This window comes from Sander vitreus, chromosome 16 (genome assembly GCF_031162955.1).
Source record: "Sander vitreus isolate 19-12246 chromosome 16, sanVit1, whole genome shotgun sequence".
Lineage (NCBI taxonomy): Eukaryota > Metazoa > Chordata > Actinopteri > Perciformes > Percidae > Sander > Sander vitreus.
Genome location: NC_135870.1, coordinates 11189313 through 11209219, shown reverse-complemented (window position 1 = coordinate 11209219; position 19907 = coordinate 11189313). Strand labels below are relative to the sequence as shown.

The 19907-nt window shown below is 41.7% G+C and overlaps 1 protein-coding gene across 5 annotated transcripts in view; it reads left to right on the top strand.

Moving 5' to 3' along the window:
- ctif (CBP80/20-dependent translation initiation factor) overlaps positions 1-15587 on the top strand; it is a 61826-nt gene extending 46239 nt beyond the window's left edge. For all 5 annotated transcript variants that reach the window (XM_078271845.1, XM_078271841.1, XM_078271842.1 and 2 more), the window contains 4 exons: positions 1200-1499; positions 5089-5244; positions 12093-12146; positions 12750-15587. In XM_078271845.1, the coding sequence (XP_078127971.1) occupies positions 1200-1499; positions 5089-5244; positions 12093-12146; positions 12750-12971 (732 nt within the window). In that variant the 3' untranslated portion in view covers positions 12972-15587. The remainder of the gene's footprint in view (positions 1-1199; positions 1500-5088; positions 5245-12092; positions 12147-12749) is intronic.
- Positions 15588-19907: the final 4320 nt, after the last annotated feature.

Genomic DNA, 19907 nt, shown 5'->3' with positions numbered 1-19907 from the left:
CAATCAGGACTAATGTTTATGTGTACACACACGCTACCATTTAGTCGTATAATTACTTTCATTATGTTCACGCGCACACATGCACTGTCGTTAATATATAGACACTTTTCTTACACTGCCTTGCTTTAGTCATTCGCCTACTTAGTTATTAAGCATTCGGATTGACACATTCAGACTGGCAGGGAGGGGAGAACATGTTCTCACTAAGCAGGTAAAGAAACTAAAGTGGCATTAACGTAACCGTTTTTTGATGTTTTCCACTGTGTGAACTAAACTGGCGAGTCAGCTGCTGCTCTCAGCTTCCTCCTCTAACTCATTACCACCAGTGGTGGTTTGATTTGACAGCACGGGACTCCCCAGCAGCAAGGCAGGAATTAATAAACGGCGACGTCAGTGAATCAATAAATCCAGTCTTGAAGCCAGCTTTTGCTTGATTAGGGTGTACTGAACTCCAGCAAATAATATATTTATTTTGCAACTTACTATTTTGCATCAATTTTTTTTTTCATAGTTTACCGTTGGCACATAACTTTCCAGATATATTTAACCCGAGTTCATGTAAATTTGGTCAATATGTTATATGACGTGCTTTCTTAGTAACATGGTAATATTCATACAGATCACTAAACCAAAATAGACCTAGCATATAACACATCATAAACCATCTATTGGGTTTGGGAACTCATGTTGATAATGTTATGTGCTGTTTGTCATTGACAATACATTAGTACAGTGAACCAGGGGTACTCAATTCATTTGAAGAAAAAAAAAAACAGAAATTATGATTTTTATTTTGAAAGATATCTGCATATAGTGGAGTCAGCTATAACACCAGAACACATTTTAGCAGAGAAGTGGAGGTAGAAGCAAAAAGATTAATTAATGAATGAATTAATTAATTAAAAGCAATGATTGAAATAGTAAGCTAAAAGTAACTGAATAAATAGATAAAGGTTTTGGATAAATGGTTAAGATCCCCACCCCCTCTCTTCTGCTACTCTAAAGGATAGTAGCACAAATGCAAACTTGACCAAACCGACCTAAACGTTGACAGTTCAATTAATGTTACTGTCTATACTCATGCTTTTTTAACTTGTACAATCACTGAAAAACCTCCTATGTTGTAGTCAAACCTACAGTATGTTGAAATTGAATATCGTCACCCACCACTCATGTTCTTTTTCCATCTCCCACCTCAGGAAGAGGCACGTGTGGAGGCGGCAGGCTCCGGATCACAGAGCATGGATCGGCTGGTGGACCTTCTCAACAGCATGAGGAGCAACAGCAGCGGTGTGGAGCAGCGGCTGGCCTCCTTCATGGAGGAGGCGCAGTGCTCGGCGCGGTCCGAGGAAACCCTGGCTCAGGTGGTCAGCACCATCTACTTCAAGGCCGTGTCGGACCGGAGCTTCGCCGCCACGGCCGCCAAGCTCTGCGACAAGATGGCGCTGTTCATGGTTGAGGGGACCAAGTTCAGATCGCTGCTCCTCAACATGTTGCAGGTGAGAGCACTGGAAAGGGATTCGGTTAGTTGCAGGTGCTGCTTTAAGCTTTTCTCTCCAGTATTCTTTTCCCACTACTGACATAACTCAGACTTCAGTATAACAAACACGGACCTGCCTTGCTTTTTTAAATGAACACCCCTAACTTCCCAATTAGTTGATTTTAATTGATGGATTTCTTGACTGTAGGTGCTGAACTAATATAGTTACCTCTCACAAAGATACAGTTTGACAAAAGATAAAGCTGTAGGATAAATATTAGAGCCCGGACAATATTAGTTTATCAAAGTAGCATGGGATTTGTGGGCCAATAAGTACCAACGAATTGTGGCACAAAAATGCCCAAAATACACTAATTTTCCATTTAAATAAAGTACACCTAGGTATAAAACTAATGCAGTCTAATAATGCAGGCCTTCAATAAATCCTACCTTTCTACTTATACCAGGGGTCTCAAACTCAATTTACCTGGGGGCTGCTTGAGGTAGAGTGTGGGTCAGGCTGTATTCAACAAAAGTATTCTTTGTTTGCTTTCTTAAATAAATCTTGTTGCCTCAATAGACGTTTTTTAAGATTGGCGACCCGGTTCTTTCTCTCATCTCCCTGGTATTTTGTATACTCCTCAGCATGTCTAGTTGAGTAATGACGTCTGATGTTATATTCCTTGTACACCGCAACTTTCTCTGTGCATATGAGACATGTAGGGGTGCCCCTGTGCTCGATAGAAAAAATATTCCGTCTCCCACTTTCACTGAAATTGCCTGTGCTCGTCGCCAACCTCTCTCTTCACGGCACGTTTTGAGAGAGACATGACTGGAACTGGGTCATGGCATATATTTTCCGTCACTCCGGAACACGTTTCAACCAAGTGACTAACGTTGATACTTCCCCAGGTACTTCACGGTTGGCTAGCTTGACAACAAATGCCGCAGGAAGCTGTCACGAGACTAGCTATGGTAGCCCGTAAGTGATAAAAAAAATAAAAGCGTGGAAGCGCGGCACACGCAACGACTCAGCAAAAAGGTGCGTTTCAGAACAACGCGCGGGCTGCACTGAAACTAAACTTTGATGTCAAGTAGGGGGGCCACAAAATATCATCCCGCGGGCCTAATTTGGCCCACGGGCTGCGTGTTTGAGACCCATGACTTATACTAAAGCAAAGGACTTAAGTTTTTCCACCACTGCTTTGTTGCTGTAGGAGACTGGCTACCTATCTCTAAGCTGTTATCTTGTTAATGAGCTGACAGCGCAGCTACACTATGGTTTGAACACTGTTATATGACTGTCTCTACTCCCATCTGTGCAGCACCACTGTTATGAATCTCAGTGGATCATGTTAACTTCATTTTTAATAAATAAATAAATAAATTTGGATTTCATAGCTCCATTACAGCTTGATGTGGGATCTTCCAAGGGACTAATGCCAGTCTGAAACAGTTGATTTACAATAAAGTCACATTAAGTTCTGAAATGCAAAGTTGATCAACAGAAAAGTATTCAGTTTTGATATTGAATCGTTTAAGTCTTTTATCAAGCAAAAAGATTAAACATGCTCTTGTTCCAGCTTCTTGAGGATTTGCTGCTTTTCTCTGTTTGTATGTATGTGTTACTGTAAACAAGATCTCAAATTGCCCTTTTAAAGATTCTTCTAAGCTACCAGCGCTTGCTAATAGAGTAGATGTTATTTTGGCAAACCAGTAATTTTTTATACTGTATGTTTTAACAAAATCCTCCTTGTAATTTAATTAGCTTCATTCACCCTTAGTTTTATGAGGAAGCCCTTTCAGGTGGAAACCAACTGTGTGTGTGATGTTGTAAATGTCAGTGGGCAAAGTAGCTAATCTAAACACCCAGGGGAGAGAGGCCTGTCCCCTCCTTCACCCTCCATCCCTTCACTAACTGCACAGTTCCAGTCTTGCACCCATGATGAAAACATGCTCTCAGCCTCTCTTCCCCTCCTCGTCTCTCATGAGCTCTCTATTACATTGCTACCCCGTCTTATCACCTCCCCTCACCCAGAACGACACGGGCCAGTGCCTCGCTACTTCTCCCTGCACACTTCCCCTCTCTCTCTTTCTAACCATGCTCCTCCCTTTCACCCCTTCCTCCATCCTGAGTCAGACAAACCTCGCCAGAGCGGCAGTCTAGAAGGCAAACGAGACATACATGCAGTCTTCAAAAGAGATTCACTGTCTAAATGTTAGCCCACCTGCTGCCTTTTTTCCCTTCCCTTCACTCCTACTCCTGTTTCCTTCTCCTGCAGAAGCTCTTTTCGACTGCACTCCTACACTTTTTTTTTTTTTTCTCTGTTTTTGTGTTTTTCCCTTAAAACACCTCTTTCTTTAGATGTTGGGATTTGGTATCGCTGACCCAGCAGTAAGAATCCCACCTTAATCCTTTTACTCCCTTTTTTATTAATTCCCCCCTTTTTCACAGCTGTGTGGTCACCTGCTCCTCTTTTATTTCTCACTTTAATTCCCACTTCCCAGCCTGCATGGACCCCCTCCTCGTCTTTGACATTTTGGCTTTTTGCTTTAAAACATTTTAAATGTCACAAGTGGGCTTATGAAGGTCGTCATTAATGATGTTGCTTCCAGACCCCTGGATCTCAATATGGGGGCAATTAGTCTGTAACCGCTTTGTGTAGAGAGGCATCAGGGTCTGTTGTTGCTTTCATTAAACGTAGTCAGACTGTTACTTATGAAAGATTCTACCTATTTACAGCTGAGAGGAGCATGTGGCCTTTTGTTTAACTAGCTAATGTTGTTGGCACCATCCTCTTCTTAAATAAGCTTCTGTTGCTAACGCTTCAGTCATCTGTTTCTGTCTGCTTTGTAATGTGTCTATCCTGCCATTTTGCTGGCTTGTTTGTGAGTGTCAAATACAGTGGCAAAGTACTTGGAGGTGTATGAGAGGTTTGTGTAGTTGTTTTTGAGTTTGTGTGTGGTGTGTTTGACTGTGTGAGTGAGTTTTTTATTTTTTGGATCCATTCAAGGCTGCGTATTCTGTGTATGTCTGTGTACAAGCAGGCCTTCAGTGCAGTTGTACGAGTCGGTGAGAATATACTTTAAGCCGCTCATGTTTCTAGTGCACTTCAGTAACAGGCAGTACACTCTGGAAAAGCAGAGTGAGTTGCTCTTAATAAAGTTTCAGTTTAACCTGCTGTATAACATCTTCACAAGTGCGCATTACGCATTAAGCCATATTAACCCCAACACTTTTACAGCACTGACACAGTTCACTACCCTTCACTTTTAAACCAAATTAACATATTCTCCTCTACTTCTGGCAGATAAAAGAAATTCTAAAATAAAATTTTTCAACTGCTTTTTGGCTTTAAGTACTTTAAGCTGCGAGGTTAATACTTGTGCCACCTACAAAAACTCCCATCTGGGAGATCGCAAAGATGTTGATGGTGATTACCACCACTGCTGATGAATTTATGAAACACTTAACTATCTACCTACCTACTGCCTACTTAGAACTTGTATTACACATTTACAAAAGCTGGATAGCGTGTTTCAGTGTATTTTCGAAACTTAATATACATCTGTATTTGTTTTTCTTCCCTATCTTCACCTCCCCACAGAGGGACTTTGCCTGTCGAGAGGAGCTCCAGCAGTCTGATGTGGAGAGGTGGTTAGGTTTCATCACCTTCTTGTGTGAGGTGTTTGGCACCATGAGGAGCAGCTCCGCGGAGCCATTCAGGGTGCTGGTGTGTCCAATCTACACCTGCCTACGAGAGGTCTGTATCCAGATCTACAGCTTCTTTATCAATAAGTATGTCAGTTACCAATTGATTAGTCTGGCTCAACAATGTAAACTGCTGGGATAAAGCCTGACGCGCTGGATGTTCCTCTCCTCTTGCTGTCTCCGCTATCTGGGCTTAGTGCCATCCAGAACGGTTGTGATTGGTTTAAAGAAACACAAACAAGCCAGAGCATTTTTTCCCCCTATCCCAGAATAAGTAGGTGGTGTAGCCAGACCATTTTGCAGCGGGATAGATCTAGCAATGCAAAACTGCCAATTGATCAGCCCTATCCACGTGTTCCAGTTAACGGGAAGCATCCAGCTGCGTCTGTACATCTTGTCCATTCAGATTGATACGTGCACCAAGTTTCCTGTTTTTGGCCAGACCTAGTCTAGACTCCAAACACCACAGCAGGGTTTGGTTAGTGGTGTAAACAGTCAGGACCCCCTCAGTTCCAGGAAAATGCGTGACCCAAGGTTCATTTCTCATCAGCTGGTCATGCTCTCTTACACACACACTCCCTTGGTCACTATGGAAACCATATAGGGTAGCCACAGCCGACTCGCCGCGATACAGAAGTGGTTAACGACAGATGGAATATTGAAAGGGGAAGCGAGTCAGGGTGGAAGCGAGAAAGAGAGAAGAGGTGAGAGGAAGCGGAGGAGACTGTGGTCAGGTTGACAGTTACTGCAGTTTACTGATGGTAGAAGAGAAAGGAGAGGAGAGATGACAGAATCTGGGAGTGAAAAACAGTTTAAATGAATAGTTTGAGAGGTAAAGAAGAAGGCGGTAATAATGGCAGGTTTGATGCACGTGTCGGGTAGTTTCACCGCCCACGTCCACACCTCTGCCGCTCTGGCACTCAACACAAGTCTCGCACACAAACACAACAATTAACACACAATTAATGCCATCCACACCCTTTCTGAGTTATGCCCAGGGCATTATCTCAGCTTGTTAAGAGGGCTCCGCAACGTGACCGAGGGTGTGTAACACATCTCCATATTCCAGCATCAGCAGTGTCACATTTAGCCTGATGGTGCTTGAGATCATAACACACCTGAACAATGTCAAAATACTTGTATAATTGTGTGTTTGTGTAATACTTGTATACGTGTTTGTGTGTGCGTGCGATACTTGTATCTCCATTTCCAAGAGCCATTGTTTCTGGTTTCTATCCATCTGCTGTTTTGTCTACCCAGTCGTAACATGTAGTTGTCGATTCCAGCTGCAAGCCTTGTGCCATAATGTGCGCTCGCCTGTATGTTTGCATAAGAAAGTATATGGGCCTGCACGTTTGTGTGGCAGTGCATTTTGCAGCGGCTGTCTTCTGTAGTTGTAGCCTGCAGAACAGGATTAGGTAACAACTGAGGTGTGTTAGGAAGTGTGTTTGAGTATACATGACAGCTGTACATATAGACAGAGCAAGTCAGTGAGCGGTGATCTCATCCATTCATGACTCACAAGCCAATAGTGTTGTTTTAAATGCCACAATCCACATAGATACACTAAGTTAGATAAGCCTTGACTATGTGTGCACTGGAGCACACCTTAAAATAAATGATAATTTAATAATTTACCATGCTCACTTAACAAAAGACAACTATCAAACTTTTTTTTATTAAGGAGGATCAGTCCTGCACAGCCAAACAGTCATGGAAAATCAGAAGGCAGGTAGCAGGGCACTCACATTAACATATAAAACCATCTTTTACTGAAGCCAAGACCTGCATGTGGCCCACAGATGCCTTCAACAGGGTATTGGTTTGCAATTGTACACTGCAGAAGCCATGCACATACACTATGTCTGGTGGTGACCTCAGGAGCTATTTATATTGTGCCTTGGTATCCTTTGAAAGTCAGCATGGGCCCTCTTAACCTTAGACAATCAACTCAGAAATTACAATATATTAGTACAGTGATCATGTACATTCATTAAAAAAAAACTTGAATATTTGTTAGCATCAAGCAATTGTGTTTTATATTTTACTTTTTGTTTTGTTTGTAGGCCTTTTTGTTAAGCAGTTAGTAAAGTACAGAAATAGGGTAATGTTATGTTATGTAACTAAGGGAAGTTCTGTTCCTGACGCTAGACCTGCTGTTGCTATGCAACTATTGGAAACCCAGTTAAAGTTGAAGTAGTTATAAAAAAAAAAAAAAAAGTGAGCACTCTGCGTGTCATTAGTACCCAGATGAAACATGTTCTTCTCTCAGCACTCATACATCGTTTACTTTTTTTTTTAGCCAGCAGTATGATGACAGGTTTCAAAATATACAAATATACATGCGTTTGAGTAATGAAGTCAAATTGACGGACAGATGAAGCCTCGTCAGAATAGACTTCACTGAGTCATTCAAGGAGTTGTCATGTTGAATGCATTTCTTCCATTCAGTGCTACAAGACGATTACAGCTGTCCTAGTTTTTCTTGCTTTTTATATTCCTGATCAAATGTCTTTTGAATGTGTATACTGTAAATGGAAATCACACAGAATCCCAAGGTTTCCCTGTGCAGAGAGCTTTGTTTCTTGATGAAGTAACTAACCAGAGATCTGGCTGTTTTCAGCTTCAGCAGAGAGACTTTGTGTGTGTGTTAAGTAGTAAGCAGTTCTGGTAATATGAAGCGATTTAATGTATGTTATGGTGTAAGAGTGACAAAGGACAGACAGGGAAAAGAAAGCTATCGCAGTGTATAGGAGAGCTGATTATAAATGAGTATAGATCAGACCATTTTAAACGTATTGAGCAAAAACTTCACCCTGCCCTCCCCAGAGAACTCATTATGAGCTAATCCTGCTTGTCACATAGCTCTCCTACTCTGGGAACGACGAGACTTTAGTTCTCACATCAAACAGCCACACTGTCACCACACCCGTCTAAGCATACTGAGGAGCTGACGTCTGCGCAACTGCTGGGCCTGAATGATAGGTGGAATACCATTAAGCTTACGGCGTGGAAATAACAGGCCAGCTCGCATTGAGTGTGGATCGCAGCATCAGATGGAGGTGATCCTTCCCTCCATGATCTCACTTATTTTTTTCATAACTGTGTGCTTGTACCCTGCAGGTTTTATTTTGCTCATTGTGCAGCAGGTCTACACTCCCAAAGTTTAATTAGACATCACTCCAGCAAAAACACTCTCGCCCCTTCTTCCCTGTTACTTCCTTTTAGGGCTGCAGCTATCGATTATTTTAGTAATCGAGTATTCTACTGATTATTCCATCGATTAATTGGATAAGAAATACTTAGTAAGAAATACTTAGTAAACAGCAATAGTAAATATTTATTATTGCTGTGTACTAAAAAAAAGGAAATATGGGTTGTTTTTTTTTTTGAAAAAGCAACATTTTTTATTGCCAAATTCCAAGTACATTTTTGGTGGCCCAAATGTTAATATTTTTCACACCCTTCCCCTTCTTGCCTCTGGCTCTTTGCACTGGATATGCAAAAGAGCTGTTCACTAACCAGAGGGTAAATGTGACTGTACAAAGCTTAAAGCAGGGCTATTCAACTACACTGTTCTGGGGGACACATTTTAAGAAGGCTAAAGGGCCATTCACATTGTACGCGCAAACGGCAGCGCTGCGCTATGTAACCCATTATTGTCAATGGCTTGCGCGCGCAAGAACTGGTCTGCCGCTGAGCAAAGCGCAGCGCAAGCGCCATTTTGCGGCTGGCCACTCTTGCGCGTGCCGCAGTCAAAGTTCAACATGGTTCAACTTTGACCGCGGCACGCGCAAGAGCGGCCGCGGTGCGCTGTGACGTGCATTCACATGTCTGGAAAAAAAACAACAACAAAAACACAGAATACACGTGGATCCACAAACGGAACATGGACGAGAGGTTGATTTTGGCCGTCAGCGATCTCCCAGAGCTGTATAGACTACGACACAAGTTTGAGGTCGTACAGAGACCTCGGACGCAAAACTATGCTGTGGAAGCATATTTCACCATAATAGGCATGCCAGCTGTGCAGATTATTGTAGCCTCTTAATTTAAATAATTCAGGTTTGTTTTAGCTATGTGAAATCAACATATATGCCTCCACTGAAATACAATCCTATGTTACATTTTTTTCTCAGTTACTTTGGTGCATTTGTCAAATCATAATTGCATTTTCACAACAGTGAGTGCATTTCTTACAATTGGTGTAAACTGCACCGCATAGTGACTGACCTGAAAAATCGTGTATCTTGCTGGAAATCTTTTGTTTGTGTCCAAAGCAAGTACCAATGAATGTGTCCAAAGCAAGTATTTATGAATCAAACTGACAAGTCCTTACGCCATTGTTTATACAAAGATAGTGAAACTGCTTTGTGATGTTGTCCATATTTAACAGTTCACTCTGGAAGTGGTCTAATGAAAGCTGAATGAATGGTCTAATGAGCAATGCACATGAAAGGGAGCACTATTCCCTATGTGACAAAGTTACACATTATTGTCATCTCTGATCTGAGAAATGCGCCAAAGTAACTGAGAAGAACTGTAGCCTACTGTTGTGAGCTGCGAAAACCAAATACCAAGTTGATTATACAGCTCCATACAGGTATTTGTAGGATATTTGTATTTTTTATTAAAAAAAATAATTTATACTCTTTATTGATCCCCAATGGGGAAATTACAATTTACACTCAGTTGTTATTACACAATAATAATATTGTATTTGTATATTTATATGATGTAAAGGTTTTGGAGGAATTAATTGCATATATGCATTAAATAAAGTGTTTTCCAGAGAATGAATGATGCATGTATGAATGTAGGCTCATATCTTAGCTTTATTATACCCAACTGCAATGACTGCAGACCTCTTACTTAAGTATATAAACATGCAATGACACATAGTGTTGAAATGCAACATTTTATTTAGAAATGAAAATAATCTACACGTCTTCATCTATTTAGAGGAGGAGTGTAAGAAAAGGTGGAAGAACCTAAGGGACAGGTACATAAAGGAGAGGAGACAAAAGTGGTGCAGGGGCAGACCAAAACAGTACTTGGAAGTACTTTTCCATACTGTCTTTTCTGGAGCCACACGTCAGGGAGAGACAAATAGCCAGACGCTCCGTTGTAGAAATGGGCTTTCGGAATGTTGTTCGCATCAGGGAAATCGTAGGCCCGACTCTCGTCAGCAGACTGTCAAATTGCTCCCTGTTGAGCCGAAAATACCCCTGGAACCGGTCACAGTGAATGCGGAGCTCCTTCACCAGCCGGAATTCCCCCAACTGCTCTCTGGACCTGAGGGTCTCGTGCACCCACACCCTTCTTCCTGCTGCCTTCCTCCGTCTTCTCCTCACAACCAGGGCAAGTGCCGAGGCTTTCTTTTGTTTCAAAGACAGAAACGTCGTCTCCACCAAATCACTACTGTGTATCCAAAATGTCGCATGTACTGCACGTCTGATGTAAACACCGGACGCAGTCGTGACGTGCATTCAAATATTGGCGCATGTATGACGTAAATTTGCGCTGAGCCCGGCGGCAAGCACAACAAATATAGTTGTGAATAGGACAACCTAGCGGCGAGCGCAGCGCATGCCGCGTACAATGTGAAACGGCCTTAATACTGAGTGAGGAGAAAGAATAAAGAATGCAGACATCACCGGCATGTTGACGTCATTCACGTGCATATTAAGTGGCCATGCTGGGGGGAGGAGCCGGTTTGTCTCCGGCAGCAGCTAAGTTTCCAAAGGTTAGTAGCAAACTAATAAACAGTTAGACTACAAACCGACAGCTTTCGTTTTAGCTTGTTGGTAAAACATCGCTATTTGCAGAGTAGCATGCTGTAGGCTAGTTGTGTAAAACAGCGCGGTGGACGAGAGCAGCAGACGGTAGTTACCGTTAGCTACCTTGTGTCGGGTTCGCTCCGTGGAATGGATGAGTAGACTGGATGTTTTCTACAAAGATGATGTAGTAGCCTGTTTGCAGCTTAAAATTATCCCAAACTTTCTGTCGTTTTCTCTCGCCTGTCTCTTCTCTTACCCTATTTTCGTCTTCGTTCATTTGTAATCTGGGCCGTCAGTCTCGTGCATAGACAGTACATAAACGGTCTTGTGTCAACAGAAGCGTCAACCTGTTGTGTGCGCTAGTAATTATCCTCCGTGCGGAAACACAGTGAGCCGTACAACCTTAATTACATTGATTTAACGAAGCTTCGAGGCAAAGAATTTTGCTTCGAGGATTTTTTTGTAATCGAATTATTAGTTATTCGAGGAATCGTTTCAGCCCTACTTCCTTTCCCTCCTTCAGGTTAATCAAAGTAGCACTTTGGAAAAAGACTTGTGAGAGAAGTATAAAAAAAAAAAAGAAAAAAAAAAAATCCACCAAATTCCTTTCTGCTGTAATCTGACACTAGATCTTCACAGTCTAGTATGTGAGGCTCACTGTCGTTAGACCTTCCTCTGTCGCCATTGCTCTCTGCATTGTTTGAAAACGCCAGTTATATGCCCATCTGTGCATGGGGCCGGGGGTGGAAAGCCAGCTAGCATGTTTACCAGCTATAAGATTTGTTTTTGGCCACATACAGTGTGCACAAAGCCAGCCTTGATGTCTGATGGTTAGCTAGCTTGCCAGGATGAAAGCCTGGTGTGTTGTCTTCCAAGATTTAAAATGTTAATGTAGAAAATATTTACACTCTGGATTAGTTCTTTTTTCCTTCTCTTGTGAACTGATTAACACACACAAACACTTGCATTTGCTTAATCTCCCCATGTGGTCTACATCCAAATACATATATTTATATCGCTGCCAGGCCTTGTAAGGGTTTGCTCACTCACTTTTTTGTGCAGCTCTTCGCTTTGCAGTGTCCCAGTATATTCACATAGTGTCTGTTCTTGTGCCTTTTAGCTCTTGGAGTCCACAGATGTTAAGGAAGATGCAGTCCTTTGCTGTTCCATGGAGGTATGGTACTCCCACGCACTCACACACAGTTAATACTTGCCTCTGTTTGAAGCAAAAGGCTGATTTGAAATTTTAAAGCCAGGCAACAAAATTACATGCAGTAGAACATCTGAACAAATGTATGTCAGAAACAAATTCTAACAACAACACCTATTGAAGCCCATAAAGCCCATGTTTTATTTGAATGCACAGTACAGTCTCAAGTATGTACAATCTCAAACACGTATCTTTGATATTCTATGACAGTCTCCTCAGGGTTATGAATAATAAAGTAGTGCACGTGAATTTAGGTAGAACTATGGATTTAATCAGATTTGGGTCTTTGTAGAAGAGCAGAACAACAGAGAGCAAAGACAGGTGATCTCTGTTTGGCAAACAGTTCCATGCTCACAAACGCATCCTTTGCAGCCTTGATTACTTTGCCAGCAGGCTCGCTTACTCTCTCTCGCTTACTCTCTCTCGCACACACACACACGCACACGCACGCACGCACACTGCTGTCTGACTGTATCCACAGTAACAAGGTGCCAGATGGTGTGTCTTGCAGGGACACACACACACCTTCTCTGACCTCCTGCCTCCTCACTTCCTCCCTCTTATCAGTTGCAGAGCATGGGGCGTCTCCTGGAGGAGCAGCTCCCAGAGATGATGACAGAGCTTCTAGCAGCCGTCAGGGACAAGATGCTTAGTCCGGTCGAATCTCAGCTGACCCGCTCTCTCCTCATGGAGGTCATCGAGCTGCATGCACACCGCTGGAGCCCCTTGGAGGCCCTCACCACCCAATACTACAACCGTACCATCCAGAAGCTCACCACCAATGCCTAGGGGCCAGCTCCCTCATGAGGAAAGGAGACAAGCCCCCCTGACGCCCCGAGGAAAGTGGTAATTTTACCAAAACACAGGAATTTAATAACCTCACTCGCTAATCTAAATAAATACATGCTTGACGTGGATATTGAACTTAATTGTGCAATTTGCTAATTTCTACCACAACCACCCACCAAACCGATAGCCCTGAGCCATCAAGGCAACACTACATATGGCGTTCAAACAATAATAAGCAGATTTGACAGACATTTGAGAAAACCGCAACGTATGTATGGCCAGTAGAGGCGTGCTCGGCTACACAGAGTCCAGGAGCTCATCAGGCTGTGGCTGCTGAGCGATAAAGGAGGGAACAGACGAGAGAGGGGTCACACAGGGGAGAGGAGCAGCCCGCCCGTAGGGAATAGAGAGATCTGTACCCAAAGATGAATGGAAGAGGGAGGGGGAGGTCAGGTTAGTCCATGTCAGTCTCTTCATTGTGTTCATTTGCCCACCACCCTCCCCTACTCTGTCTCTTTCTCCACCCCCTCCTCGGTCTCTCAGTCAGCCCCTGGGGTCTGTGTGGCTGATAAAAGAGAGAGGAGGAGGCAGGGAGTAGACACGGTGCTGTCTGTCTGGGCCGTCTGCCCCGTCGGGCCAGGGACCAGGTCAAAGGGCCTCGCTCCCCAGCTCCCATGGCTCCTCCTCGCCTTTGTCTCCCCCACTCCACACCCCCCAGCTGGAAGCCTTTTTGTGGGGATGAGACAGCGGGCCTGCTGGGCCAGACTGGGCTGATGATAAGGATCAGGATGGCTAGAGTAGGGTGGCAGATGGCTGCTTGAGCCCATATGAGACGACACACCCCTCTGGCACCCTAGCTCCCTGCTCCCTGAGCTCGGGCCGCTGTCATCATTAGAAGCAGTAGGAATATTGCAGTTAGGGGGGTTGGAGCATTAGAAAAGCATTAAAACAAACACTGCTGTCTGATAATTCTTTTGTTTTTGTCCTACAGGGGAAGGTCTCTTCTCCTCTGTTAAGCCGTGCATGTACATGCTTTGTCATCTTTGATATGTTATTATATTATTTTTTTAATCATTTAGTGTTTTTATTGTTGGTTCATTTTGAAGTCTTGTTTTTATGATAAAATGTATGTATGAGGTATTAGTGGTAGGCCTTATTGCACAGGTTTGATTTGTTTTGCACTGTTTTGCTTTAAAATTCAAAAAAAGCAAACGTTTGAATTTGAATCAGTGCTTGTGGATTAATATTAAAAATCTCAGTAGTGAGACAAATGGTTGAGCATAGTAAGGGATTTTAGGACGTTTTAATGGACTAGTGGCCTTGTCATTTATCCATCTTTATAAGAGCTCTCTTGTTTCGAGGCCTTCAGGGCCTGTGGCAGCAGAGGGCATGCTGAGGACTAAACAGTTGGACTTATTCACATCATTCTGTTGCTGGAGAAAAAACCCATTTGAAGAGGAAAATAGTGATGTGATAACAAAAAAAAGAGCATGGCACACAGAGAAACAGAAGTGAAATGCTTCTTAAAGATTTCTCCTACTCAAGCCTAACTTTGCAGTGGACATTTTGCAAGTGTTTAATATAACCTGTGTATTTGAAGAGGACAATGACGAAAAGAAGAAATCATATTGTATGACCTCATTAGCTTCATGTGACCCTTATTCCAGCTAACGTGTGTACTATGATTTTGACGTACCAAGCCAATCATGTACCATTTGTAAATGGGCTCTATATATATAATCTGCATACAATATATTTACAAGTATTTAAAATCATTGGAATATAGGTTGATCGTGCAACAGAGATGTTACACACAGAAAGACTGTGGTTGTGTGGCTAGAGTTTGGCCTTCCCATGCATTGCTATCAGGAAGTAGCTCTTTGTTTGGGAGTAGTCACACACAAAAATACATGCACATATGCATATGCATACACATACTGAGTTTCCCATTGAATCTCTGTGGGCAGTTTTGTTTTTTTATATTATTTTCTCTGTCTTGCATCAAGAATTAAAAACCCTGTGTGGTAGAAACACACATCCAGAAGATTAGTTAGAGGAGAAGGGTGATTTAAAGCTCACAAATGTTTTTGGAGGTGCAGCCTAATCGTCTATTAAGTGTGTGTCTGCTTAAGAAGTGATGTTTTATTGTTTTTTCTCTCTTTTGTTGCAATTTTGTTTCTAGGTTCCTGTTTAAATTATATTAAGCTCATTTATATATACTTTCCCATCTGGTGGGTTTTCAAGACATCTGAAACATTTGTGATACTTAGCTTGCTGTGTAAGTGTAGTGTTACCATGTTTTAGTTAATGAAAAGAAAAATACCCATCGGTGCGTTTCCATTATGCAAAGAGCGACTCGCTCTCACAGCAGATGGGGGTAGGTGGGGGCTTCCCCACCTTGCGTGCCCTTAGACCCCTCTGCTCAGGTCACATGATTCACTCGACAATTGAATGAGACACCCCATTAATTTGCATATTCTCATGAATATTGACAAACAAGGCTCTGGTCAGCAAAACAGACAAGCTGTAGATGTGGCAATAGTGGATCATCTTGTGAGCTCTTGTTTGTTTTGTTTTTCTAAGCAACTGAAAAATAAACTAACATGGAAAAAATGATGTGATGGAACAAACTGGTGTGTTTTTATGTCTGCTCACTTCACATCAAAGTCAGTGTGGTACCATGAAGATAATCAGACATTACAAAGGAAACAATGGTGCACACACTGTTTCCTCTGCCATTACCAGAGAGACTGCGTAACTAATCTTTGCACCACAGTAGGTCATTATATACTAACAATTCATACACGCGCAAACTGGAACTCCTCATTTACATGTCTTCGCCTTTACATGGTCACACATTAAAGAGACCACACTTCAGAATTGTAACAACTGTGTGTGTTGCAGCACGTCCTTGGCCAGTGATTTGCATTTGGTTAGCCCTGACACTTGCCTGGGGCTCCCCGACTCTGGGCGTCCCAACGGGAGCTCTCGGGGCAAGGTTTCCTCCCCACTGAGGGCCCTGTCTCTAGAACCTATAGGACGTCCTTCAGCACTCGTCCACATCACTCAACATAATCCCATGCACACTTTAAATTTGCCATCAACACCATGAGAAGCTTTGTTTTCTTATTCTCCGTTTTGTCCTTGACAGAGATGGATTTATGACGATGGTTTTGTTTCACAAACAAACAACAGGAGTAACCGTCTTTTAAACACAATACAAACTGGGACAATAGGGAAGATAGACCACTACAGTAATAGACCAACTCATTCAGCAAAAGCAGCGTAAAGAAAAAAGAAAGCTTTAGCTGCTGTAGTGGAAGAATAGGAGAAAATTAGTAAGTGGGAAGAAATGGTGACAGACGAAGTGAAATAAATGTAGGAGGAGATGAAGTGAGGAAAAAAAACGTATAGATATATATAGAAATTGATCTTGGGACAGTATGGGGGAGCCTATTGAGGAATACATGCAAATAGTGGAAGAAAGACTGGCTGACAATTAGCATCACGGTTAATTTGGCGCTGTGCAGTTAAAACAGTTGAACAGGCATGCTAGCCCTGAGGGATACTGTTTTGCTGGCTGGCTGTGGTGCTGGAGACTAAACTGGTAAGATACAGTAGCTGTGTCTCCAATTTAGAATCAGATCACCTTACATCAAGATGGTGTTATTTGTCTGTGAGCAAAGTGACACAATGAGTGAAAAAAAATTGAGGCTATATGTGGGCTGTTAATTATTAGGTTTTTTCAACTGCTTACACACAAAATCTTTTCATGCCACACCGTTTTTGAACCTCTCACTCAAAGTGCAAAACTACACAGCAAATCTCCAAAACCATAAGCTATTTCTCAGCCTTTCACTCAGTTTTCAATCGCATAAAACACTTTTTTCAAAACATTACACACAATTCTCTACCTAAGACACAAAACAGGAAGTGACTTGCGTTCCTTTTCTAAACACAACCAATCAAAATGCTACACTTATTTACCAGGGCACACACACACTCCTCACATGTGCAGGCACATTATGTCATAACTGAACACTAACCAATCACTGCTTTAGTATAGGCCTATACAGAGTTCAAAGGTCAGATTACCTGTGCAATGGAACAATGGATGCCAACAATAGACAGAGAGCAAGAGGAGGAGGAGGAGGGAAGAAGGGAAAGGATAGCCATCTCTGATGAGATCAGGGCCACACTTATTCATCATGTGATCATCCACAGATTGACCAATGAGAGAAGCCCATCTTGACTAGCTTTACAATGGCGTCCATACTGCAATCAACTATCTAATGTATATTTCAGCATTACAAATCAATCAGACTTTGTGCATACAATCCCCCCCCTGCCACGACACACAAGCACGCACAAACACAGACAACACACACACACACACACACACACACACATATTCTTTATTCTAAAAATGATACCTTTGGTTTACATATATGTTTGTACTTTTGTTTTCTTGTTTCATGCTACTGTATACAACACTGTGCTACTCTTACAAACGTGATGTTTTGTCCAATCAATATTTTCTGTTTTACTGTAACATTACATTGTTTACACTTTTCAACCCCTCTCAGCAGATTACTTTCACTCTAGAAGATTGTAAATGTAGCTATAAGCCTATGAAAGACAAAATAGCTTTAGATTTAGAACAACAGTGTGTACATGGTATATCCAAAAATGTCCTATTATGAAAAAAGTGTTTGCCATTTGATGCAAATGCTTCATTTTGAGATGTGTTTATGGTATTTTGAATGCAGTGTTTCATTTTGAAGGAGATGTGAGGCATTTTGTGTGTGCAGTTTTGGGAATTGTGTGTAGAGTTTTGAAAAAAGGAGACATAGTTTTGAAAACGTGTGTAAGCAGTTGGAAAAAACTAAGTTTCGGATTTAGGGTGGACTGAAATAATTCATCAAATCAAAAGAAAATTAACTATATGGACAATCAATCATTTCTAATAAAATGGAACAATGATAAAATGATCAATATTTACTGGTTTCAGCATCTCAAATGTAAGAATTTTTGCTCGTCTTTGTTACATATGACAGTAACTGGTCTAAATACTACAATACCCATGAGTCTTGGCTGCTGTTGCTATGGAGAAGACGCCAATCAGAGGCGTGAATCAAAGCATTTCACCCTTGAATTTGTGAATAAAACTCAGTCCAAAATTATCCAAAATCCAAAAAGGGAATTGATATAAAGCTGAAGATTGAATTCTGTGTTTTCCCAACACTTTGATCTTTAGCTTCAGCTTGACATTAGCGGGGCACATAACAGTATTTTACATTCTGTGATTGGATACTTCTTGCCAAAATGAATCTTGGGAGTCGTTAACTTCTAAACTGATTTCTTAAGAATTCAGGCTTGAACCTTCAACTTTTTATCAAAGAATCAGATATTATATAACACAGTTGTTCATCATTGATGTTTTAATATTATTTTGACATTTCATAGACTAAACAATGAATCGCTTCATCGAGAAAATTATAAGCAGGATTAATTGAACAATTGTTCGTAATAATACAGAATACAGGGGGTCAATTTGATCATGTGTGGCTCATGGTGCCGTATCATGACAGGAGGTTGGCCTTCTTTCTCTGTTGTCATGGATGGATGAATGGATTTGTGTGCATATGTGTGTGCAGGGTGAGTCACACCACTACCATCCATTGTTTGAGCCAGACAAAAGCAGGCTGCATCTCAGCTGGTCTTCATGACGAACTAAAGACGAGGAGAGAGGACGTTCGCAATAAGATAATTGCTTATACACTCACCACACACTCTACCACAAGCTTGAACAACACAAGTGCCAGCAGAGCCTGTGTTGAAGTATCTCCTTGTGGATGTGTCTCATATCTTCATTTGTCCGATGGCTCACACATTGTTTTTTAGACCTTTATTTTTTTGTTTTTGCCCTCCCGTCTGCACAGTGTGAGTCTCTCTGTGTTTGATTAGCACACAAACAAACTAGAAGAGAGTACTGCAGAATCTATTCTGTTTGGTCCGAGGGTTACAGAGACCAGATATTGTGTAAAACAAAGTGAAGTTAAAACACACAGAAGCATCCCCAGATGTTTTTGTACAGTACGTTTGCTGTGGGAGAAATCAATAACTGTGGGCTACGAAGTGGTTTTAGCTCACTCTCTTGACCTTTCCATCTCAGCAGCAGCTACTGCGCGATAGTTTATTCTACTGCCCAAAAAACTGAATCTATCACAACTATATTTGGATTCAGACATTTTAGATGTATTAAGCACAATTTCTTTATGGATGCTTCTAAATTAAAACTGTGTGTCATTTCCACTTATAAATCTGTGTGTCATTTCCACTTATATACCTTCACATGTTGCCATGTACTCTGTATGGAATACCACGTTTCATTGTTTTCATTGTTAATAAAATATATTTAGTGTCAAACTGAGCCTGACATTATCTGTTGTCCTGGCTAAATGGCCACAATGTTTCAAGGATTTATTATCTTTCAGAATGTTTTTTGTATTTGGCTTCTCTGTAGGTTGTGTCTATGCAGTAGTGTTGTTGGTGTTGCTAACTTTATGTGTTGTTTATTGCCCCCAACCTCGGACATGAAGTGAAAAGTAAAAAAAAAGAGCTACTTTTCTCCAAATTAGAGACTGACAGGAAGCAGGATGTAACATAACGTAGATATTGATGTTGCCCAATAAAACATCAGAATATAAAGAAATGGTACAGGTTACAGGTAAGTTAATGACCAGCACAAACGAACATAAACACAAACGCACACTCTTTCAAAATTGAGTTTTTTCAATGAAAAGTAAAACGTGATCTCAACCAGATCGGAAACTGGAAAGCTGAATTTCTGCTTCCTGGACTGGCAGTGGAGGAAATTATGTCATGACCTGCTGACTTCCTGAATGAACTGTTTCAGTGCCCCTTTTGGTGGAG